We start from the raw sequence: 25,127 nt of genomic DNA, 5'->3' as shown, positions 1-25,127 counted from the left end.
TAAGAGAAGACTGCTATGATGTGAAATGTAATGAAATGAGATGTTTCAGATGCCTTGTTATTTCCTAAAATAATGGGGAGCTCTCTTAGGTTCTTATATTACTCTGTAGAGATTCTAATTTCAAATTTTTTAAAACCCATTTTACCTTTGGACTAATGTTTTGCACATTAGAATTTTTATGCATATTAGGTTTAGGGAGAATTCATAGCATAGGCCTCCCTTCTTTATTCAGTTGAACTCTCAAAACATCACTGCTATAATGCTGTGACTCATGTGTGAATATATGCTCCAGAGTGGAGAAAAAAAGTATTTATATGAACCTCTGTGTGTTCTTTGCTTATATGTATATTTCACAGAAGATGATCCTTTTGGCTTATGTTGTATAAAATAGCTAATTGTTGGACTATAACTATGTGAAGTAGGTGGAACTTTCATGGTCATAACTAACTGTAGAGCAAAGATTCAAAAAGAAAGATTACAGAAGTACTGACTCTGAGTTTTTGAGCCTTTACTATTATAATTTGAAAAACCAAGGGAATCCTTTTTCATTGACATTTTTTGTTAGTATGATCTCATTCGTTGTGATAATTTGGCACTGACGAAATGTTTTTGTTGAAGGAATAAAAGAGAATGCAACTATTCATGAACCCAGAGTGTAGGCTCCAAAAGATGCCTTTCTCCTTGCCTTGCTTTTTCCGTTCTCTTGTTTTATTTGTCTCCCCTCCCCCTATTTCCCTCCCCTTCCAATGTCAAGTGAAAGAATTTATTATGAGGGTAGTAGGAGTAGTGTGTGAAGTCACTGCAATTCTTGTTCCTAAGTAAAAGATTCTTTCTTGAAAAAGTTACTTCTTAATGTGAGTTTTGTATTAAGGGGTCTTAATATACTTTTTTGTTTATTACACTACAAATATGAATATGATGATAGGTCTAGTCTTAAAAACTGCATTTCTTAGTTTTACACTTACTATAAGCAAACAACAGTTTTTAGATCTCTAATATGCTTCACAGTTGCTAGAACAAACCTCATCTAGCCAGTTGGTGAACAATAGAACAGTCTGTTGGAGGTAAAGATGGGCAATGAGCATTTGTTCTTCTGTAGTTGGAATCAACCCTTGTCCCTTCTCCCCCAGTATTCTCTGTCTACCTTACCTCCCTTCCCAAATCATAGGACAGAAGAGAGGGGAATGGTGGGAGTTTGCTCTTCTGTCCGTCTCTGCTGGACTTTGGGGCTGGACTTTGCCCAGTGAGGTTTGGGGATAGCTTGAGCAGCATCTGTCATTGCCCCTCACCTCTTTCTGGGGAAGACATTTCAGATTCTTGCCAAGAAATGGAGTGGAGATGGACTACTACTTTCTTAGAAGGCCATATTTTAGGTACATTGGTTGATCTTTAACTTTCATTTTTGTAGTTGAACTATTTTAGACCTTTAACTTTCATTTTTATAGTTGAACTATTTTAGAAGTTACTTATAGTTTGGTTCATATGCAATTGATAATCTAAAATTTGAGATGAACTGTACCACTTCTTGATTCTGGCATAACACTCTAAGTTTGAGGCTAGGAGTATTTGTTTTGTTAGTGTCACCAATATTACAGGATATTATCTTAGTGCTAGTTTTGTAATTGATGGAAACTCTTACAGTGGTATTTTCTCTAAACTGACCATTTTAATCCCTGAAAAATTTATATTCCGTTGCAGAGTGATAATTATACACATGTCTTCCTCACACTCTTTCCTTTGTAAACACAGATAGAGCTTATTGACCGGGTGGATGACATCTATCGGAACACTTCATGGGACAACGCTGGTTTCAAAGGTTATGGAATACAGATAGAGCAGGTATTTACCAATGGTTGTGGATGTGGCTTTTGTTACTCCGCAGAGTGATGTGATGCAAGTATTTGTAACTCATCTTCGACTCTAATCTTAAAATGTGGACATGCCAGTGAATTGTATAGCATTTTTGAATTAATTATTTACAGATGTGAAGTTTTTTTTCTTAGGCTTGTTGTAGGCAGAAAGCCGCCTTTTGCTGTGATCTTTTTCTGAATTTATGTTGGTTTTATACTCTTCATTGTTTTACTTTATTTGATTATGCTTTGTCTTTGGTTACAATGTTGGCACATATTGTTGAATCCTTAGAAAATTTACTCAAATATGGTGTACATTGGCAGGGCATCTGTACATATAGAACCAGTAGATCTCCCCCCCCCCCCAATTTTCTGGTTTCTTATAATCTGTTCATAGAGCACATTCAACAATGGATTATTGATGTCATCTTAATTATATCTCATAGTAAACACTGTTTGAAATTGATAAGACTAATTAAAAAGACTTCTAAAGTTGGGTATTGCTTTGGACAGACGTTTAATATGTAAATTATTATCTGTTGTTGTTTCCAGGCTCTTTCTATAAATTAACCATATTCTTATAGGTACTGAGGTATAGGATTTAGAGATTAAGAAACAAAACTTTTGAAATTTTACATCATACTATACTTTATAAATGTTAAACTTTTATAGTACTTGTATAAAACTAAGAGAATTATTTTTCCCTTTTCTATTCTTTTACTGTTTTGCATTTTCTTTTAAGTTGTTATTTGAATAGGTAATATATACACAAGGTACAAAAGCCAGTGAAAAGTAAGTCTCTTCAACCTCTGCCTATTGTCACACCAGCCCCTTTCCCCATGAGATGCCTCCGTGTCGCAAGTCTCATAAGTGCTGTCCCGGAGAGATTCTGTGCATGTATAGCATGTGTCTGTATATGTGTGTATTTGACACATGGTGGTGTGCTCTACTCTTTTGCACCTTGCTTTTTCCATTTGGCGAGTATGTTGGTGATTGTTCCATTATGGTACATAGAAAGCTGCCTCACTTGTCTAAAATAGCTGTATCATGTTCAAATTTTAGGGAACTAATAGATAAAACTCCCTTTGCCTTAAGAACTTGAGACCACTTGGAAAAATAGGTGCAGTAAAGGAGATTAAATATCAGCTTTATAATAATGATGATGGATGGATTGGAGGGTGTGGTTTACGTGTGCAGTCATAGTGGGCTTCCCACCTATTTCATCCTGGAATTGATCTTGACCACCCACCACCAAAGCTGCTGAGCCCTCCCCTGTGAGCTTCCCATGTGGTGGCAGAGCAGAGCAGAACAGACCAGAATACACCCTCTCCAGGCAGGCACATCCATAAGAGAGGCCAGAAATGGCTGACCTGAGATGGCTTTGTTCTTTTCCCTAAACACGCTCACTGGTCAATAACGTTTCGTCTCCTTGGAGTAAAGCCTTTATTCCTTTTTTATTAAAGCGGGATTAACGTGAATTTTTACTATATGTACAAGGAAGAGCTCCTGTTCTTTGTAATCTTTTTGTGGAGTGCAGTGACAGACATCTAATTCTTCTGGGTCTCTGAATCAGTGACTGTAGTTGGAGTAAATATTTTAAGCTTGTGGAACCCAAGTTCTCATTTTGTCAAACTAAATGTAGAGGAAATAAGAGTTGAGGATTACATTTGTAAATTGATAGATAAATAATTCATTGACATACATGTTTTCCATACCATGTGCTTCTCAGTTTGTTTTTAAATGGATATTAGAGCTGAAGAATTTTATGGAATTTTGGTTTTAAAACATTTTTTCTAGAATGGTAGATGATCTTATTTTGAATAGCTAAAAGTGTGGTTATTACTTTAGTCTTCTGCCTTTTTTCTTAAGTGTTCTAAGTATATTGTCTTTTTAAGTATAGATCCGCATTCTCAAGTCTCCACAAGAGGTGAAACCTGGTGAAAGGCACTATAACATGGCAAAAAGTTACCCAAATGAAGAAAAGGATGCTTGGGATGTGAAGATGTTGCTGGAGGTAGGTGGCAGAGTCCTGGATATGCTGTTAGCGCCCTTTGTGGTTTCTAGTACATGGGGCATGTCTGCATCTCAATTAAGGGGTATGATGACAAAGGTAATTGAGAACCAGGAGCAGCCCACCCCAGCTAATCCAGCAATGACCTTACCCCTGTAGCAGGGCAGACAGCAAGATAGGCCAAAAAGTTCTGAAAACGAAAAATGCTAGAAAGCGGTACTTCTTGACCTTAATATCTTTGAGAATCTGGTTGTTGAAGTATTGAGACTTAAGAAAACATATACCCAATATAGACACTTTTTGCACACCATTTTGTTCAGGTTTCTTTGAAACTTATCAGTAGATCTCCCAGGTCAATAATTGTCAAACAGTATGAAAATGTATTAGTAGAAATATAACTTGGAGATCTGAAAGTTTTCTATAGAATTTAAAAACCTCTGTGACTGTATTCTAGTAATAAATCTAAAGATAGCCTAAACATTCTATGCCATATAATTCTTGCCTCAACAGGGTAGGATTGATCCTTTTTGCTACAGATTTCAGTGTCTTGGGTTTGTGTATATGATTGCTTTGTTGTAAAATGACCTTCTGTGAGGTGATAGTGGTCTTTTAATAAGTTAGTAAATGTATTGATTTCCTATGGCTGCTCCAACAAGTTACCACAAATTCAGCAGCTTATAACAATACTTATTTATCTAGTCATTTCCATGGGTTAGTCCATGCACAGTGTGGCTCATCAGTCTCACAAGGCAAAAATTAAGTTTTCAAAGCTTGAATGGAGTTAAGGATATTACCAATTCTTTATCCAGGTTGAGATCCAAAGAATGCTGAATGTGTAGAGTACTCTGTGTGGCTTAATCTCCTGTGATCCACTGCCACATTCAGAGGTTCAGACAGCACCGTTCACTTCTAAAGAGGCTTGGCTGAGGTACTAATCTGTTAGTAACAGAGCACCACAGACCCGGCAGCTTAAACAGCAGAAATTTATGTTTTATGGTTCCAGAGGCCGGAAAACCAAGGCAAACTTAAAAAAACAAAACAACAAAAAACCCCTGAGCACCTGGCTGGCTCAGTTGGAAGAGCATGAGACTCTTGATTTTAGGGTTGCAAGTTCGAGCCCAGTGTTGGGTGTAGAGATTACTAAAAATAAATGAACTTAGAAAAAAACAACCCAAGCATATACAAAGCCAATAAAATCCTTGAAATACTTTTGAGGGAATCTGGGTAGTAGGTGCTGACATCCCTTGGAAGGAGTATCCAAGCACGGAGACTTACAGATTTGGAATATCCCCAGGGCTGAGCTGCACAGCTCCACACCAGCCCTCTTGGGTTTGAACTGCTATAAAAAGCTCCCAAGTTCTTCCCTATCCTACCACCTCCCTGACTTGACAGCACTCCACTTCCTACCTATATAGGTGGGTGAAAATGTAGGTGAGGAGGCTTGGTGCCGCACAGTTTGGTGGTTGCTGATGCAGAACTGCAGTCAGTCATAGGGTGTTTTTCTCCAGTGCGTGGTTGAAACTTCTGGTCTGATGTAATTGTTAATCTAATTAAGAATCCTTTTTTTTTTTTTCTTAAAGCAATTTAGCTTTGATATAGCTGAAGAAGCATCTAAAGTCTGCCTAGCACATCTGTTTACGTATCAAGATTTTGATATGGGAACTCTTGGGTTAGCGTATGTTGGTTCTCCCAGAGCAAACAGTCATGGAGGTGTTTGCCCAAAGGGTGAGTTTTCCATTTGTTGTGTGGTTATGTGGGGATGGCAGGTTGATTAGATTATATGGTAATCCTGTATTAAATAAGTGATTTGTCACTGTTACCTTTGTCCTCTAGCTTATTATAGTCCAATTGGAAAGAAGAATATCTATTTGAATAGTGGTTTGACCAGCACAAAAAATTATGGTAAAACCATCCTTACAAAGGTATGTTCTCATGTTTTTTAAAAGGATAGATTTTGATTTTATTGTAGTAGAACCCCAGCTGTATATATTTATGTAGGAATCTTTTTAAAAAGTAATACAAAAAAAATAAAAAATAATACATATTCTGTTTGTTTCTGCCTAAAAAAATACATGTGTTTGGTGGGGAATGGGAAAATAAAAAATATAAAGAAAAAGATAAAAGCTACCTGTGAGATTTCTTTTGTTGTTTTTCCTGAAGACACCACTTCCGGAGCCTTTCACCCTGTGGTTTTCTCTGCAGGCTACGTGGCTCCCAGTCCTGCAGTGTAGCTGTCATTTGAAGACCTCCCCAAACTCCCACATTTCCTGGACTTCTTGTTCTTCCTCTTTCTTGATTTAGACCATCCTTTTGGTGTAGTGTATCTTCTAGGAGCTTCCTAAGAAAAGCGTACATGAGAGGAAAATTGAGATTTTTACATATCTGAATATGTCTTTTGTGTTAATGTTAGAATCAATATGGAGTCATTCTGGTTTTTTTAAAGGTTTTATTTATTAATTAATGAGAGGCAGAGAGAGACAGAGACATAGGCAGAAGGAGAAGCAGGCTTCCTGCAGGGAGCCCGATGCGAGACTTGATTCCAGGACCCCAGGATCATGACCTGAGCTGAAGGCAGATGCTCAACCACTGAGCCACCCAGGCGTCCCAGTCCCTCTGATTTCTTTTTTTAAGATTTTATTTATTTATTCATGAGAGACACACAGAAAGAGGCAGAGACATAGGCAGAGAGAGAGAGAAGCAGGCTTCCCGCAGCCTGATATGGGACCCTGAGATCATACCCTGAGCCAAAGGGAGATGCTCAACCATTGAGCCACCCAGGCATTCCAGTCTTTCTGATTTCTTATCCTTTGTACGTGACCTGTTTTTTTCCTTTAGATTTTAGGATCTTATTTTTGCCCAGGTATATCCATTAGGAATGTGTTAGGCACATTCCAGCAAATCCATACAACTAAAAATCCAAATCTTATTCATAAATAAGAGGTGTATTTGCCTCAGTCAGCAAGGTCATGGATAGCATCCTGTGGGTAGCTGCAGCAGCATAGTGATGCTCTCAGGGAGCCAGGATCTTACAGTTTTCATTCAGCCCCTCTGAGCACAAGCCTTTGTCCTCATGCTTCTCATCTGCTCACAAGATGGTTCTCCTCTATGTTGCAGAAAGGGGGATAGAGCCCTGTCTGTCCCTTCTAAAAAAACTCAAAGTCCCACTCTCTGGCTTCTGTTTATGTCTTGCTGGACAGACTCAGTCATGTGACTGACCTGCCCTCAAGGAAATATGGGAAAATGGCTATTTTAGTAGAGTACATTGCCAACGTGAGCAGGATTAGGATTTTTTAAGGAAGAAGGGAGAATGGATATTGATAGGAAATACTGGCCTCTGCTACACTGGTAGTTTGGCTATGATGTTATAGGTGGTGTAGTTTTTTTTTTTTATTCCACTGTGCTGGGCCCTTCAGTCTAGACACTCCCAACTCCCGCAGTCCAACCACTATCCTCTTGTTGATCCCATTTATCAGGACCCCATTTAAGAAAAGCAGGGTGTGGCTGGCTAGAGCAGCTGATGGTTGGATATTAAGAAATAATGTTTTCTTTGCGTGATCCTTAAGGAAGCTGACCTGGTTACAACTCATGAATTGGGACACAATTTTGGAGCAGAACATGATCCGGATGGCCTAGCGGAATGTGCCCCAAATGAGGACCAGGGCGGAAAATACGTTATGTATCCCATAGCTGTGAGTGGAGATCACGAGAACAATAAGGTATGTATCTTTTGGAGCTTTTTTAGGTTAGGAAAGAAAGAGGCTATGTTTAATTATAACGAGAGCACAGAAAAGCATTCCATTCCAGGGATGGAACTGCAAATTATGGAGTACCGTCGAACTTGTTTTTTTTGTTTTAGAGTGAAATGTGGTCCATCAATCTGGTTAAGGCTATCATTTGTACTGTTACTAAGCCAATTGTGTTGATTTGAGCTATATGGAAAATTAGTGATAGCAATGGCTCGTGTTAGAGTTCTAGATGGCAGGGTCTGTGCAGGTTAAAAATTTCATGTCGTTCCTTATATAAGCTGTTATTCATTTTAACTCTACTTAATTTGCATGTTTCATAAACTTTAGCAACAAAATACATAATTTGCCAGATTATAAACTTCCCATGGGAAAGGCCCTCACTTATCTTGTTCACAGCTGTCTCCAGTGCCTAGCAGGGGTACCTAGCACATAGTCATTTGCTGAGTAAATAAATGAATAGTGTGCTAGTGGGGGTTTCTGAGAGTACGCTAGTCCCGTGGGATATCGTAGACGCCTGCAGAAACTTCAAGAGTGGCTACGATGGATTCGTAGAGTCTGAGCTGAAACTGTTCACAGGCATCTGGTTTGTGCATTTCACTTGAGGTTAAGCAGCACAAAGCCTCATGAAGAGAACACAGGTGTTGCCGAGTTAGAGAGGGCTGACCCTAACCAGGAAAGACTGTGAAGTATTTCTCCTGATTTCCTTTTTCAGGTGGGGCCATGGCTCTCTAAAGGCTGGCAAGGAGCTAGAGGAAAGGATTACTCTTGTGTTTCTCTGGCTTTGCTTTGGGAAGTTTCTCTCTTGTGTTTTTTGTCATATTTTTCCTTGGCTATTATGTATAAACATTCTCTTCCCCTCTTGCTTTGTACCTTAAGTTTTATTTTTCCTTTGCTTGATGACTTACACCTCAGGCGCTTTGCCTGCCTCACTTCTGTGTACTCTTCTGACTTGTCACATACCTGGTTGAATTTTCCTCTGCTTTTCAGAGTTGTCTCTGCATTTCTTTTCTTCTTCTTCTTTTTTTTTTTAATGATTAATTTATTTTTAGAGAGATTGTGTGTATGAGAGCTGGGGTGAGGGGGCAGAGGAGGAGAGAGAATCTCAAGCAGACACCTACGGAATGCAGAGCCTGACACTGGGCTTGATCTCATGACCCCAAGATCACGACTTAAACCAAAACCAAGAGTCAGACGATGAACCGACTGAGCCACCTAGGCGCCCCTGTCTCTGCATTTCTAAGCACATACATTGTAGCTCAGTGCTATTCAGTAGAAGGTTTTGGGATGACGGAAACATTCTGTGTTAATACAGCAGCCACTAGTCACAGGTGGCCGTTGAGCACTCCAGATGTGGCCGGGGAGACCAAGTAACTGGATTTTAAGTTGTTTATTTTATTTATTTTTATTTTTTTTTTATTTTTATTTTTATTTTTTTTATTTTTTTAAAGATTTATTTATTTATTCATTCAGAGAGAGCAGGAGAGAGGCAGAGACACAGGCAGAGGGAGAAGCAGGCTCCACGCAGGAAGCCCGACGCGGGACTCGATCCTGGGTCTCCAGGATCACACCCCGGGCTGCAGACGGCGCTAAACTGCTGCGCCACCGGGGCTGCCCTTAAGTTGTTTATTTTATTATTTTAAAACTCTGTTTAAATTCAATAGTGGTTGCCTGGGGCTGGAGCTGGGAATGGGAGCTAACTGTAAAAGAACATGAGGGACCTTATTGGGACAAGAACATGTCCACAGGCTGATTTACACTCATTGGAAATCACTGACTTGTGCACTTGAAATGGGTATGAATTTTGTGGTATGTAAAATATGCCTTAATAAAGCTATTAAATAAATAACAGCCACCACTAGCCAGTGTGGGAGCCGAGAGGAAGCAGTGAGCATGCAGAGGAGTTATGAAGCCATGAGTTGATCATTGTTGAAGCTGGTGAGGGGCATGTGGGTGTTCACAATACATTCTGTCCATTTTGCAGATGTGTGAACATTTCTATAGTAGTATGAAATATGTGGTGAGAGAAAAGAAACTAAAATAGTCACATTTGGCTCGTGGCTATAGGATTAGTGCACTATATAGTCATTTGCTTCTTTGTTAGGATGGTGTGAGTACTTTGGGGGAAACTGTCTTACTTTACAGACTCTTCCTCTAAAACTTTTTTTTTTCCTCTAAAACTTCTTTTTTTTTCCTCTAAAACTTCTTCTTTTTTTTTTAATTTTTATTTATTTATGATAGTCACACACAGAGAGAGAGGCAGAGACACAGGCAGAGGGAGAAGCAGGCTCCATGCACCGGAAGCCCGACGTGGGATTCGATCCCGGGTCTCCAGGATCGCGCCCTGGGCCAAAGGCAGGCGCTAAACCGCTGCGCCACCCAGGGATCCCTCCTCTAAAACTTCTAAGTGAGATTTCCCTGGGAGCTCTTCCATGGCCTGGTAATGACACCCTAAGGAGAACCGTGCCTGGCCAGAACCTTTTTTTTTTTTTTTCTTTTAAATTCAGGAAGTGCCAGTCTATCCACATTGGGCGTAGAGCTTACTTAAAAACAACAACAACAATAACAACAACAACAACAACAACAAAAAACACAACTCTTGGGGCACTTGGCTAGTTCTGTCAGTAGAGCATGTGAGTCTTGATCTCAGGGTCATGAGTGTGAAGCTTATTTAAATAAAAATGGAGGGACAAGGAAAGGAAGTACTAGTTTATCAAAAAAGAAAAATTTATCCATTTATTTATTTTGTCCCAAGCACATCATATTTAGTGTATTTTCTATTAGTTTGGTTTACCCAAGTATCAATCTTCTTATAAAAACACACTGAGCATCTTCTAATTGACATTTTTTTTAAAGATTTATTTATTCATTCAGAGAGAGAGGCAGAGACAGGCAGAGGGAGAAGCAGGCTCCATGCAAGGAGCCCGACTTGGGACTCGATCCTGGGTCTCAGGATCACACCTTGGGCTGCAGACGGTGCTGAACCACTGCGCCACTGGGGCTGCCCCTAATCTACATTTTAAAGGAATTCTTTAATTAAAATGTTTGTGAGTAGATTTTAAAGCACCTTGGTTTCCTTGACCTCGAAAGATAGGGCCTGGCACCTCCCACAGATACGCTGCTGAGAAGTGACTTGCCTTGGGCCTTGCTGTCATCAGATGGCACAAGGTGGGTGAGTTCGTAGGAGGGTTTGTTAGCAGAAGAGGAGAGAGTGTGGGAAGGGTGCAAAGAGAAGACCTGACTGAGGTTTTCAGGGAACGTGGAGACCACAGTCCCGTTAGCCTTGCCCAGGAGCCCTACTCAGGGTATGGCTCTGGTAAGTTAGTGAGAGGATTCTTAACTGCTTCCGTGTGAATTCTGATTCCTTAGTGTCTGATCTCCCATGAGTTAACTGCTAAAATTGAGTTTATGAATCTGCAGTGCTCGTGAATAAACCCAGCAGATTCTAATTGCCGGAGGCCTAGACTGAAATAACCAGACCCCTTAAATCTCTTTACTATAGAGCAGCCCCGGTGGCACAGCGATTTAGCGCCGCCTGCAGCCTGGGGTGTGATCCTGGGGACCCGGGATGGAGTCCTGAATCAGGCTTCCTGTATGGAGCCTGCTTCTCCCTCTGCCTGTGTCTTTGCCTCTGTGTGTGTGTGTGTGTGTGTGTGTGTGTGTGTCTCTCTATGAATAATAAATAAATAAATAAATAAATAAATAATAAATAAATCTCTTTACTATAGAATTAATGGGAAGGTACTTAAAAAAAAAAAAAAAAGCCAGTTAGTATGTCTGTTTAGGGTGTCTGGATATCTTTCCAAAAGTAATCCTTTCGGTATCTGATTCACAGACCTATGGAGGGTCTTATGCCTCTGCTCCTCAGAGGCTCTTTTCGGGGGGCAAAAGTGAAGCGATTTTAGCAAATGTGCATCATTTGTGGACACCCTGCCCTAGGAGCTAACTACGCAAGGGACCCCTGGGTGGTTCAGTGTTTGAGAGTCTGCCTTAGGCTCAGGTCATGATCCCGGGGTCCTGGGATTGAGTCCCGCATTGGGCTCCCCCGCAGGCAGCTGCCTCCTCCCTCTGCCTGTCTCTCTGCCTCTCTCTCTCTCTGTGTCTCTCATGAATAAATAGATAAAATTAAAAAAAAAAAAAAAAACTAGATAAGTTTTTCAAGTTTCTTACTCCCTTTCTGGCTAATTTCAGATGGGTTTGGAAAATGGACTCCGTTTCAGAGCTCCTGGTAAAAATCCCCAAATTTAGAAGACCATTTCCTTGATTCTATATTGCAGGTGGGGGAGCAAGGGTAGAGGCTTCTTTTGGGACATTGATCAACTGTAGAAATCTCAAAGAAACTTAAAATCATGGAGACCCATGTGAATGTTTAGGTAACAATTCATATTTTTATCTAATAGGCTGTATGTAATATACGTCTTACTGTGTTCATCTATTTAGAAGCATTTATTTATTTATTTTATATTATTTTTTATTTAGAAGCTTTATACATGGGTCATTCGTACACATAGCCAGGGAAAAGAGGAGGTAAATCAGAGATAGACTGTGTTTTGCATCCCTGAGTCGTTATGTCCAGGAAGATGATGCTGTATGCTTGATTCTTACTGTCACTGCATTGGTACAGAGTGTCATGCCTGGGGACAGGACAGCATGGAGTCTGGTGGAGCCAGACTGGGTCCTCTCGATGGGATGGACTGGGATGTATGGTCTCAGTGTTTGTATAGCTTGCCTGTGGAGAATTTTAGGCTCTTAACCAAATTCACACCAGTTTTTGAGTACCCTCCTGAGGGAGATAACTTGATTCTGTATAGTTGGCATTTTGAGGTGACAGTGATGGAATTTGGCATTCCTTCACGGTAGCTCAGATTGTGGCTGTTACAGTAAGAGTTTGTCTCTAGGTAAGAAACATAAACACTCCATGGGAATGAATTTTTATTGTTATTTGGTTCCTTTGTGCCCTTTTTTTCTTTTAAGATGTTTTCAAACTGCAGTAAACAGTCCATCTATAAGACCATCGAAAGTAAGTCCCAGGAGTGTTTTCAAGAGCGAAGCAACAAAGTGTGTGGGAACTCCAGGGTGGATGAAGGAGAGGAGTGCGATCCTGGCATCATGTACCTGAACAATGACACGTGCTGTAGTAGCGACTGTATGCTGAGGGCAGGTGTGCAGTGCAGGTGAGTACCTGAGCATCAGGTGAAGGGTGTGTGCACATGTGCGAGTGCATGTTTATCTCTTTTTGTCCTTTACAGCAAGAAAAATGCTTTCTGGAACACAGTGTGACTTTATGTTACAAAGTATTTCATCTTACATACTTTTTGATTCAGGATCCCACAGCTCAGAGAGTCTTTTCTAAGGAAACACAGAGGTGATTTAATGAGGATGTTGCTGGCTGCATTCTTTTGTAGTAACAAGATATTAGACACAGATGACAGTCCTGAGATCTAAATTATTGTGTTTCTGTGCAAAAAAATAGTGTTGGAGAGTACTATTTAGTGGCATAACTAAATGCAGACGAAGTAGTACAAATTAGGAGGTGCCTGTGTTTTCATTTTTCTGACCAGTGCCTGGCTCAGCATAGAAGGGAAAAGTTGGGTTAATGATGGGTAGCAGGTGTGACCATGTAGCATGCTCACTTGTCATGAATATGATGGGGACCAGGACTCTGGCTGCCTGTTTCCTCACTGTTGATGGCCTTGCAGCCCTTGTCTCCCCCCCCCCCCCCCCCCCGCATCCCTTAAAAAAAAATTACTGTATTAAGTTAATGAAAACCAGGGACATAAAGATGTTTTAAGGATGAGTTCCCCCCCCACCTTGGATTTCTGTGTACTTACTCTGCATCACGGCTGCCGCAGTAGGAAGGACAGAGCATCTGTAGGTGGGCTGGTGCCCAGGAAGGCTGAGTGTGCAGGACAGGTGGCCAGGAGGCCTTCTCTGCCATCCTCAGGGCCCCGTGATATGACTGTAGTGTTTGCTGTGGAGCTGACATTTAACTCAAACCATCCTTGTCTGCTTTACCTTTGCAGTGACAGGAACAGTCCTTGCTGTAAAAACTGTCAGTTCGAGACCGCCCAGAAGAAGTGCCAAGAGGCTATTAATGCTACTTGCAAAGGCGTGTCTTATTGCACAGGTGAGTGCCCCTGGTGCTGCTTCTCTTGGGCTACTTTGCTCAGGTGAGTATGTGTGTGTTGGAGACAACACTGTATTTTGTTCACATGAAAATCACCTTCATAATCATACTCCTTAGTTTGAGATACACCTACCATTGGTGCCAGGCCCATTCTACTTGCTTGCTTATTTCTTGCTTTTCGTCCACTTAGTTGTTCTTATAGGCAGCACTATAATGTGTTTAATATTTGCCTCGGAATGTGTATTTCCTTGAAAGATAATATAGTGTTATTTTATGTATGTATGTTTTTTTTATTTAATTTTTTTTTTTTAGATTTTATTTATTTATTAGAGACAGAGAGAGAGAGAGAGAGAGAGAGGGAGAAAGGGAGAAAGGGAGATACAGGCAGGGGGAGAAGCAGGCTCCATGCAGGGAGCCTGATGTGGGACTTGATCCTGGGTCTCCAGGATCATGCCCTAGGCTGAAGGTGGCGCTAAACCGCGGAGCCACCTGGGCTGCCTATATATATGTGTTTTTAACATGCTAGGATAATACTCTACTTTAGATCTCTTTTTAAACTCAATGCAGTATTTTTATGAATTCTCCCTATTGTGCCACCTTTGTCTGTATCCATGTCTGTACATAGTTCGTTGTTTGGGGTACCTGCTGAGTTTACTTGTGTTATTTACTGTCTTTTACTATCTGTTCACTGAGTGTTGGCTTGGATTGCCTACATCTTCTGGCTACTGCAGGTAGGACTAGGACAGTCCATCTCCCATGCCTCTGTCAGGTGTTGTAAGAGTTCCTGGGTGTACATGGAGGAGTAGAATTGCTGGTCTTAATTGTTTTGCCAATCTGAAGAGTGTAAAGGTATCTCCTTTACAAATCTCCTTTTTGAACATCTCCTTATATATGTTAGCCATTCAGATTTTTCCTTTTGTGAAGAGGCAGTTCATATGTTTGGCCCTTATTTATTTGTTTGTTTATATTTTATTTATTTAATTTTATTTTATATTTTATTTAATTTTTATTTTTATTATTATTATTATTATTATTATTATTATTATTTTAAAGTGGTCTCCATGCCCAACATGGGGCTTGAATTCATGACTGAGATGAAGAGCTGCATGCTCTGGGGTGCCTGAGTGGTCCAACTCTTGGTTTGGCTCAGGTCGTGATCTCAGGGTTGTGGGATCAAGCCCCACCTTGGGCTCAGCAGGGAGTCTGAGATTATCTCCCTCTCTCTCTGCTGCTACCCCCGATCGTGCACGTGCTCGCTCTCTCTCTCTCTTTTTTCTATTAAATAAATCTTAAAAAAAAAAGTCACATGCTCTAATGACTGAGCCAGCTGGGTGCCGCCATTTGGTCCATTTTTAAAAATTGGGTTTCATGTCTTTTTGCTGTTGCTGAGTTGGAGGAATTCTTGTATGATATTTGATTTGTTTATTTATTTTTTAAAAGATTTTTAGTTTATTTATTCATGAGAGACACAGAGAGAGGCAGAGACACAGGTAGAGGGAGAAGCAGGCTCCCTGTGGGGAGCCCGATGTGGGACTTGATCCCAGGACCCTGGGATCATGACCTGAGCCAAAGGCAGATGCTCAACCAGTGAGCCACACGGGCATCCCTACTCTGGCTTTTAAATGTGCATTTTACAAGATACTGCTCATGCCTCTTACATTCTGAGATATATCAGCAGCATGACCACAGTTTGCAACGTGTCAGGAGCCGGAATGTCTCAATCAGGTTTTCACACAAACATTTTCTAGCTGTGCTCAATGTTTCAGGCTTTATTACAATAATAAAGCAGAGTCAGAAAAATGTTCTTTTTTAAATAAGCATAAGCAGTTTGAAAGAATTTATTCGTTCTTACGAATAGCGTTTTCTTCCCTTGATATTTTATATGAAGTAACAGCTAGCAGAATCTAAAACTCATTGTAAGGACTCGGCGTTCATGATCAAGAGCATAAACACCACCTGGGATCTCATTTGAAGTGAACATTGTTGGTCCCCCTACGCTGGGTGGGGCCTGGGACACCAACAGCTCTGAGGACAGGCCCAGGATTGTGCCACTCGTTTGTTCTACTGGCTGGGTCTGATGCTGTGATACTAGTCTTTTGAGAACAGGTGTTCAGCAGATAGCCATGGGGCATTTTGTATGTGTCTGCGCAGGGCAGCAGCACACCAAAAATGCGGTGGCAGTGCAGTCTCCTCCTTCACTGGCTTGCTGCCCTTTTCCCACACCCTGCTTCCAGCAACAGCAAGTGTGTTATGTGCCCGTCCTGTTGCCACTGAATGCCCAGTGCTGTGAAGGGTTTTGTAAGACCAGAGGCAGATGTGCAGCATCTGTGTTAGTGTGTGGTATATACAGGGTACTTCGTGAAGGGCTGCTTTTGTTTGAGGCAGGGCAGATTCCTTAAATTCGGTGTCACTGCTCCACTGACTGAAGTCTGAGTTCTTTCGGGACTCCGTGGACCGGTCCTATTTGTCAGGTGAAAGGTCAGACCTCCAGCTCTGGTCACCATCCGCTATTCTCATGCAATAGTTCTCTGTGATCGTGTTCCAGAATGAGCCCCTCATTCCATCCTCTCACTTCATGTTAAGAATGCTGCTCATGTTCCAGAATGAGCCCCTCATTCCATCCTCTCACTTCAAGTTAACATCCTTCCTTCTGTGGCTTTTGTTTTGGCTGGAAGAATCACTGATTCACTGAAATATTTGCAGCGTATTTATGGCGTGTGATACGGATTGGATATAAGTTGATTAATAGGTTTGATCTTTGCTCTTGTGGAGCTCACCAGTCTGTGACAGGGGAACCAAAAACACATCATTACTCAGATGTAAATGGAGGGGCGCCTGGGTGGCTCAGTCGGGTTGAGTGCCTGACTCTTGATCTTAGCTCAGGTCTTGATTGCAGGGTTATGAGTTTGAACCCAGCTCTGGGTTCCCCACTGCGCATGGAGCTTTCTTTAAAAAAAAAAAAGGTGGGCAGCCCCGGTGGCTCAGCAGTTTGGTGCCTCCTTCAGCCCAGGGTGTGATCCTGGAGACCCGGGATCGAGTCCCAGGTCAGGCTCTCTGCATGGAGCCTGCTTCTCCCTCTGCCTGTGTCTCTGCCCCTCTCTCTCTGTCTCTCATGAATAAATAAATAAAATCTTCAAAAAAAAAAAAAAAGATGTAAATTGCAAAATGTGTGCTTGAAGGAGAGAACTGTAGCTATAGCAATGGAGCACAATGGGGTGAAAGGGCCTCTAGAGGCCTGGGTGGGGGCCTGAAGGGGTCTGGGGGAGACTATTGAGCCAGATTTAAAGGATGAGAAAAAGCCAACCACCCTGCATGGTGGAAACGAGAGCGTTCCAGGTAGACCGAAGAGAGTATGTTATGGTTCTGAGGGCAGAGCCCTTAGGTGAAGAAATTGGAGGCCGGCTGAGGTGAGGGCTTGGAAGTGGCCACTGGGGAGGCCGCAGGGGCCCGGCTGGCTGCTGCCCTGAGCCTTCCTGCAGAGCTTGGATTTCAGTCCAAGTAACTGCTGTAATGTTTGTTGTGTAGCGTGTACGTATTACATATGTATATATTCTGTCATATGAAGTTATGTTTCACAATAAAAAGGTAGAAGCAAAATGTTAAATAGTCGCTGAGGGGTTGTTTGGGAGCACAGGGACCCGCACTGCCCCGAGCTAGGTACCTGGCCCGGCCCGTGCAGTGCCGACTGTGGGAATCAGAGGCCTGCCCGGTAGGATTGGTGGCCATGTGACTCGTTGTGACCTGTGTGCTTCTTGTGTGCTTCCAGGTAACAGCAGTGAGTGCCCGCCTCCTGGAAATGCTGCAGATGACACCGTGTGCTTGGATCTCGGCAAGTGTAAAGATGGGAAGTGTGTTCCTTTCTGTGAGAGGGAGCAGCACCTGGAGTCCTGTGCATGTAATGGTGAGCACATGTCCGTGCTGCGTCCGTGCAGGAGGGAAGATGATCTTTGTTCACAGTCTCCTCCCTTTGAGGGTCCAGCAGGGGCCACTGCTGGCTGGACAGTGGCAAGAACCCGGGCAGGGGAAGCGTGGTCTGTGAGAACTCTGTGGATTCAGATCCTGGCTTGTCTGTGAAATGTCGTGGTGGTCTTCCTTCTTGCTGCATTTTCAGACCATGTGGCAGCATTAGGGGCGGGATAGGAGGGGATCTTGTTGCCATGAGTGGGTCGATGGGGGTCTGTCCTCACCACCCCGCCTACCCCCCCAACGTCTTAGACACCGTGAGTATAGCAGGAGCTGTCTGTAGCCTCCTGGCAGTGAGTTCTGACGCTCCCTCAGGACGTAAGCCAGAGAGCAGATTCCAGGATCTGACCCTGTGTGTCAGGGTATCTGCTGTTGTCACCAGGGCTGAGCCTGCTGCCCTCTGCTCCCTGCCAGATGTCTGGGGCAGGGGCCTTGCTTAGTGATGGTTGGTGACAACATGCTGGCCTCTCAGACACTTGTCCTTAGGTTTCCTCCTTCTGTTTTTGGAACTCCTGAGTCTGAGAAGGGGCCGCAGGGACCGACCGGGCTCCAAGCTTCCCACCCCACCTCACCTCAAGAGAGTTCTTTTGCTTTCAAAACAACCCAGAAGTCCAGAACCACTAGGTTGGGGACTCACCGTGTGTACAGTGGGGTACACCGGGGGGAACAAGTAAACATGGAAGGAAACACAGTAGGTTCCAAATAAGCAGTTTCCCGAGTGAGTGGCAGGAGGCTTGGGATGCCCTGGAGAGACATGTGCAAATGCTTAGGAAATACTGGATCAATGAGTGAATGATGAAAAGGTTTTTCTTTTCCCACAAAAATGGTTTTGCTTGTTTTGTGTTGTAGTTGATTTCAGTTTCTCCCAAGTAGATGTAAATCTGGACTTCCTCTGGGTCGCGTGCTGTCCCGAGTTACTGTTTGGGCATTTCTGCTGGTGGTCCATGTGCCATGAGGGTTATGTGGTGCCTGGTTGTGTCCATGACCCCATGCGGTCGGCGGTTGGCCTCGAGGTGGGGCGTCTTCGTGTGGCTGCCGTGCTCCGGTCGCACGGTGGTGCCCTCAGATCTGCCCCGGGCTGTTCTGTCGCAGGCCGCGTTGGCTCTCCTTGGAGCCTTGCTTCCCCAAGGGTGTGTTTGAAATAGAAGCCAAGGGTTGAAATCAGTGTAAGAAGAAAGGATGAAGGGAAACATTTAGTATCATAAGTAGAATAATTTGGCTTTTAATCTGTTAAAGGAAACTCTTTGGTGTAAATTGGTTTTACCTTGTGGCCTGAGGACCCAGGAGCATGAACTCAGAAGTTAGTCTTGGGGTGAATGAGGAATAGTTTGCCATTGAAATGAAAAACAAACGCATTTCCGCATTTCCTTCCCAGTTGGGAGCTTGGATCGGAGCTTGGGAGCGGGGTGGGAGGAGAGAGGGAAGGAGGAGCGCCATGTGCGGAGCAGAACTCCAGCCTTCCACGCCGTTCCTGGTTCTGTTTCAGAGACGGACAACTCCTGCAAGGTGTGCTGCCGGGACCCCTCGGGCCGGTGTGTGCCTTACGTGGATGCTGAACAAAAGAACTTATTCCTGAGGAAAGGAAAGCCCTGTACGGTGGGCTTTTGTGACATGAATGTGAGTATCTACTTAGGTAGAGCTCTTTCCGTAACAGCCAGACGGGCAGCTTTTGTATCGTAAAGACTTATTTGCTGATGGCAGGAGTGTTGCCAGGCCTCCTTAACCCACTGTTTGCTCACGTGTGCCCGGCTGTCTGGGTGAGGGTGTGGGTGTGACCCCGGAGGGCTGGGACAATGGAGCACTCCCTCCAGAGCACGGGACCCTAAGTCCCAGGACTTGGTGGGACCATGGGGGCCCCTTTGTGATAAAGGTGCATTTTAGGCAGTCAGCATTAATTACTTGGTTTCCTAGACTAATTGTAAAATTGATTAAGATGGCAAAATTGCAGGTTTCGATTTTGAAATCAGTGCTGATATAACAAAGACCTAGAGGTGGCTCGATACACCTTTGTCAGACCCTCTTGTTCTCTACTGAAACACATTTTGTTCCCGCAGAATCATGGAGGAGGTTTTAAAGGGGTTCGGCGGGCTTCTCTGGCTGTGGTTAGGCGGCTCCTGTTCCTGTTGTGTGTGTGATCAGTAGAGCCCTTGCTAGAGTGCCCCATCTTAAACAAAATTGGTTTTCTCAAGTTTCATTTCCTGGTGATTCTAAATTCACTTATAAAAATGGACTAATTGTGTAGGTGGCAATGACAAGTGTATCCTGCTTTCTTAGGTCCTGCGTCAAAAAATGGGTCCTCTGCATGTTTGGTTTAGTGTAGCTTTTCTCGTGTCCATTATTTTTATGCAGCGGTGTTGCTTCTAAATGCAGCACTTGTAGGGGCAATACCGTATGTTTTCTGTTCATAGGGCAAATGTGAGAAACGAGTACAGGATGTCATCGAGCGATTCTGGGATTTCATTGACCAGCTGAGCATCAATACTTTTGGTAGGTGATTTCCCCGGGTGGCTGATTGCTTAGACCTGAGCCGATTTCAGTGATGACATGAGAAAAGTGCTTTCAGATTAATATGCTCTAGTACTGCAACAGCAGATGGAAATATTCCCAGCTTTTGTGGAAACAACTTTGTCAGCGAAGATAAAATAGATTCCCAGCTCTCCCCCTGTGTGGTGTGGATGCACAGATTTTCAGACAAGGAAAGTCAATCCTTTGTCAAAATATTGGCTTCTTTCTTTAAAAAATGAACACCTGACACCATAAGCATGGCTCAGTCCCATAAGTTGTAAATCTGACTCCTGTTTGATGTAAGCGTCATTTATTTAAAAGTGGGCCTCAGATTTTGCAGAAACAACGATGTCTTTCTGTCTTGCGGGGTTTATAATTTAAAGTCCCAAAAATAATGCCCCAATAGCAACAACTTTGTCGTGTTTTGAGTAGTAGCTTCCTGTGTGGCCGGTCCCTGACCCCACCCCTCCAGGGACCGTGTTGAGCATTGTGACGTGATGTGTTCTTGTCAATAAGTAGGTCAGGGCTCTGTGTGGAATGGCACTTGTGGGCTGGGGTGTGGGCTGAGGGGGGCGGTGGTCCGATGTGGCGTGGGTGACACGGTGCTAGGTGCTGCGTCAGTAGCGTTGCCTGGCCGGCAGTGTGGCATCTGACACCATGATAGTATACCAAGAGCATTTAATTTTGAGTCTCTAAAGTACTTGATCAAAATATTTGCTGTTTGGAATTGTTCACAGGGAAGTTTTTAGCAGACAACATCGTAGGTTCTGTCCTGGTTTTCTCCTTGATATTCTGGATCCCTTTCAGCATTCTTGTCCATTGCGTGGTAAGTCACCAACTTGTAGGTAATGAGACATTTTATTAGCAGTTTGAGCAATTCTGGGTGCCTGGGTGGTTCAGTCTGTTAAGCATTTGCCTTCGGCTCAGGTCATGATTCATGATCTCAGGGTCCTGGGTTTGGGTCTTGCATAGGGCTCCCTGCTCTGCAGGAAGCATGCTTTTCCCCCTGAACACCTCCCTCCCCCCATGAATAAATATGTAAAGTCTTAAAAAATTTTTTTCCCAACCTTACTACTTTTGAAAAAGATAAAATTTGTTCTTAGCAAGACCTGACCTGATGTTTCCAATGACATTTTGCGGGGGTTATTCCCTAGGAAAGCTTATTTTGTGAAAAGTTTAGCTTTTTTTGCTAATTGTTTTTTAAAAGAAATTATGCTTTTTGTATGTGGATATTTGTTCTCATATATAATTTGAGGAATGTTCTACTTCTGAGCCTAGGAGACTGCTTCACTGGATGTCTAGGACCTCTGTCTGAATGAAGCTTTGAAATGACCATTTTAGGCTTTGTTATGATGGAACAAATATCAAAGCTCAGCATTTCAAAGACGGCACCCCCACCTTATAGATTCCTGACCTTGTCATATGAGGTGCTCAGATCCTCCTGTCTGATAAGAGGGAGCATTCTTTATTATTCTCCTTCAAGATAAATAACAGCTAACAGGGTGAATAGGGCTTTCCCTAACGAACTCCACGTGATAGATAAACTTGGGGACTTAAAAAAAAACTCTTCTTATGACTCCATTCACCTTGCTTCGGTGGGAAAATGGGGATTTGTCTGCTGTAGGGATGAGAAATGGGACCCAGGCTTCCAGGCTTGTGCTTAGGCAATGTCCCCTCAGGGGAGCACTTGGAAGATTCCAGCACAGCTATCTCTGGAGTCGGTCTTGCCTGGGCCCTCTCACCGAGCAGCTGTTCCTCAGGGTGGTGAGCGCAGTGGGTGCGAGGAGGGCAATCTGGGGGGCAGCCCTGCTAAGGCAAAGTTGTGTTAGGGTGACATGGTCGAAGCTCTGACAGGTGGCCGACTGTGCCACCTGTTACTGTTTTTACCTGTGAGGCTGACCTACTTTGTTTTCGCTGAAAGTTACCATCGTGGACTGAGGCCTGACCCTTGGTTTTGGAGCAGAGCAGAGAGGAGGGAGGGTGGCGCCTCGTTGCTGACCACAGACTGTGTTATGGCATCTGGACTGGAAGCCAGGCCTGGGTTCTCAGGCTCCACCTGCTGCCTTGTCCATTGTCGTGTTCTCCTCGGGCAGGGGCCGGGGCAGCGGGTGGAACCACGTGTCCAGCCTTCTGCGGAAGTATGGTGTAGGGCCTTCAGGCTCAGTTCCTCTGGGAATTTGGGCCACAGGAACTCTGGAAACAGCTGAGTGTAGCGGCCATGGCGGGCTGGGGCATTTTGAGCCCAGGGCCAGGTGAGACTGCACGCAGCATCCCTATTCCCGGCAGCTGCCCTCGTGGTCTGACCCCTGAGCACACAGGGAGATGCCTTTGGGGAAGTCTCTCAGAAGAATTGCACTTCAGCATTTCTTGACTAGTTCCTTCTTGATTCCAAAACACTTGTGCGCTGGTGGGAGGACTCTGAGTCTGTGCAGGAAATTGTCCCCTACTGGAGCTGCTAACACATGCCACACTCCTGTTCTGAGGTGGTTCCTCACTCAGGAGGAGCCTAAAGGGAAAGAGTGTGTAACTGAATTGTCAGAATGACCTTTTCCTGTTCCTTTTCCTTCTAGGATAAGAAGCTGGATAAGCAGTATGAGTCTCTGTCTCTCTTCCACCCCAGCGTAAGTACTTGGGAAACGGTCACTGCCAGGCAGGCGCTCAGAGCCCCTGCTAGAGCCGGGGCCACTCCAGCAAGGGCCCACCCTGGCAGTAGGTACCCCCTGCCCCCAGCAAGGGCCACCCCAGCAGGGGGCTGGTGGCCTCTGTGGCTGCAGGGCTGCACCCTCTCTGCGGTAGTAGGTCCTTCCTGGCAGGAAGGATCTACGTGGGAACTCGGACGAGTTGTGTGGATGGATTTTTTTTTTTTTTTTTTTTTTTTTTTTTTGGTGTGTGTGTGTGGATGGATTTAAACTCAAGGGTGGGTCGGCCTGCCCGCCCGCCCGCCCCCAGCCCCAAGTTAGCTGGTCTGCATTGACCTACATTAATGTTCTGAGAACTTTTCCTGTCTTCTGGGATCCTTACTTGATAGGATTGGGTCTTCAGGTGGCAAATTGTCAGGACCTGTGGGGTGTATGGGGGGCCTCACCTCATGCTTTCCTTAGTGTGGGGGCAGTCATGGGGCCCGGAGCGGACCGCCTTTTGGCGGGGAAGGTTGGAGCTGCAAGACCTGGACCGCCTTTGGCTCCGTGTCTTTGCAGAACGTGGAGATGCTGAGCAGCATGGACTCGGCCTCGGTCCGCATCATCAAGCCCTTTCCTGCGCCCCAGACACCCGGCCGCCCGCAGCCCCTGCAGGCCGCCCCGGTCCCGCCGCCGATGCCTGCGGCGCCCAAACTGGAGCACCAGCGCATGGACACGATCCAGGAGGACCCCAGCACAGACTCGCACGTGGACGAGGACGGCTTTGAGAAGGACCCCTTCCCCAACAGCAGCACAGCCGCCAAGTCCTTTGAGGACCTCACGGGTCGTCCGGTCACGAGAAGCGAGAAGGCTGCGTCCTTCAAGCTGCAGCGTCAGAACCGCGTGGGCAGCAAGGAGACGGAGTGCTAGGCTGCAGCTCCCGAGCTCGGGCTTCGGTGCGCAGGGTTTTTGAACCGTGGGCTCGAAACCCCTGCGTCTATTTTGTGAAGATTTGGGAGAAATAAGGGACTTCCCAGCAGATGCTGGTCATGTGTTTGGACTCCTTTACACACACAAATTACTCCTTGTCCTTTGGAAGAGGTAAGGTGAATCTAGCTTATTTTGAGGCTTTCAGGTTTCATTTTTTTGTTTTGTTTCTAAAATATCCTTCAACCTGTGGTGCAAAAGCAGAAAATACAGCTGGATTAGGTCTTGAAATATTTACATTTTTGTAAATTAACCTTTTTATCGAGAACAGCACTGATTAAGGAGATGATCAGTTTTTTTTTTTTTTTTTATATACACTGTAATGATCCGCTGACTATTGGGAGGCATTAGGCAGTTACTTGTGAGGACAACTGGAACACAGATTTTATTTTTTGCCTTCAGGTAAAGACAAAGGAGATAAACAGTTAACATATTCTAGAATGTGGGTTCTGTTTTCAGGCATTACCCAGAGCTTTCAGTAGCAGGGAGAATAACCCAGATTTATTCCTAAACTTAAATGTGTTAACTTTACACACACACACACAAAAAAAAAAAAAAAAGGTGTTAACTTTTTTTTTTTTTTTCTCTCCAAATTCTAAGGTTAGCACTTCTAGGATTAAAACACAATCTAGCTTACAGATAGCCAAATTGAATTTACAGGATCTTGCCAAGTGATCAGGGCTCCAGTCTGCTGGGCAGTTTGTTTTCTATGTCTGGTACTCTCGCCGTGCTCTTGAAATGCTCCCTGTTCACCAAGCCTAAGCTGCTTCAGCGTGAGAGCATGGTTGCCTCCTTGGAGACACTAGCTAAGAGGGTGCGTGAGCGAGTTCTCCCCAAAGCACGGCTGGTTTTGAAAGGCCGACGCGCTGTGCTGCGCAGGGAGGGAATGCAGCCTCTCCCTACATGGCTGGTTCCGAAAATCCCTTTGTAGTGACCCACAGGTGGACAGGTGTGTCGCTTCTTGCTTTAGGGCTTCAGGACTGTGTGCGTTTACTTTGTGAAGGATAAAAATTTATAGTTAAAAGCTCCCCCCACCCCAAGTAGTGAAATGTGCTCACAGCCAAAACATTGAGATAATTTGTAAACTTTGAGGGCAATTAACTGAATCTGTGACAAATCAAATCTTTTCTTCTAAGGACGTTTATTATGCAGATGCCTGTTACACTAATACTTGAACTTATCATGCCTTGTGGTGTTTGCTGTCTTAACTAGTCAATGATAGAGTAACACTTCTGGAATCTGATAGGTGAGTGGGTGTATGTGAGAGTGAACGGTTCCCAGCTCCATGTAAGAAAATCATTTTTTTTTTTATAAAATTATGAC

General features: G+C 43.9%; 1 protein-coding gene across 3 annotated transcripts in view; it reads left to right on the top strand.

Annotated features, from left to right (window-relative positions):
* Positions 1 to 24,345, top strand: part of ADAM17 (ADAM metallopeptidase domain 17) — a 48,752-nt gene extending 24,407 nt beyond the window's left edge. For 2 of the 3 annotated variants that reach the window (NM_001286866.1, NM_001286867.1), the window contains exons 7-19: positions 1,750 to 1,839; positions 3,751 to 3,864; positions 5,442 to 5,586; positions 5,695 to 5,783; positions 7,425 to 7,577; positions 12,579 to 12,778; positions 13,628 to 13,731; positions 17,498 to 17,632; positions 19,181 to 19,311; positions 20,103 to 20,181; positions 20,937 to 21,025; positions 22,770 to 22,820; positions 23,397 to 24,345. In NM_001286866.1, the coding sequence (NP_001273795.1) occupies positions 1,750 to 1,839; positions 3,751 to 3,864; positions 5,442 to 5,586; positions 5,695 to 5,783; positions 7,425 to 7,577; positions 12,579 to 12,778; positions 13,628 to 13,731; positions 17,498 to 17,632; positions 19,181 to 19,311; positions 20,103 to 20,181; positions 20,937 to 21,025; positions 22,770 to 22,820; positions 23,397 to 23,747 (1,731 nt within the window). In that variant the 3' untranslated portion in view covers positions 23,748 to 24,345. Of the gene's footprint in view, positions 1 to 1,749; positions 1,840 to 2,592; positions 2,643 to 3,750; positions 3,865 to 5,441; positions 5,587 to 5,694; positions 5,784 to 7,424; positions 7,578 to 12,578; positions 12,779 to 13,627; positions 13,732 to 17,497; positions 17,633 to 19,180; positions 19,312 to 20,102; positions 20,182 to 20,936; positions 21,026 to 22,769; positions 22,821 to 23,396 lie in introns of all 3 variants that reach the window. The other variant, NM_001286868.1, reaches the window with a different exon arrangement.
* The last annotated feature ends 782 nt before the right edge of the window (positions 24,346 to 25,127 follow it).

Source organism: Canis lupus, chromosome 17 (genome assembly GCF_011100685.1).
Source record: "Canis lupus familiaris isolate Mischka breed German Shepherd chromosome 17, alternate assembly UU_Cfam_GSD_1.0, whole genome shotgun sequence".
NCBI classification, from domain to species: domain Eukaryota; kingdom Metazoa; phylum Chordata; class Mammalia; order Carnivora; family Canidae; genus Canis; species Canis lupus.
The sequence above is the reverse complement of the archived record's forward strand: the minus strand, read 5'-3'. Positions and strand labels throughout refer to the sequence as shown.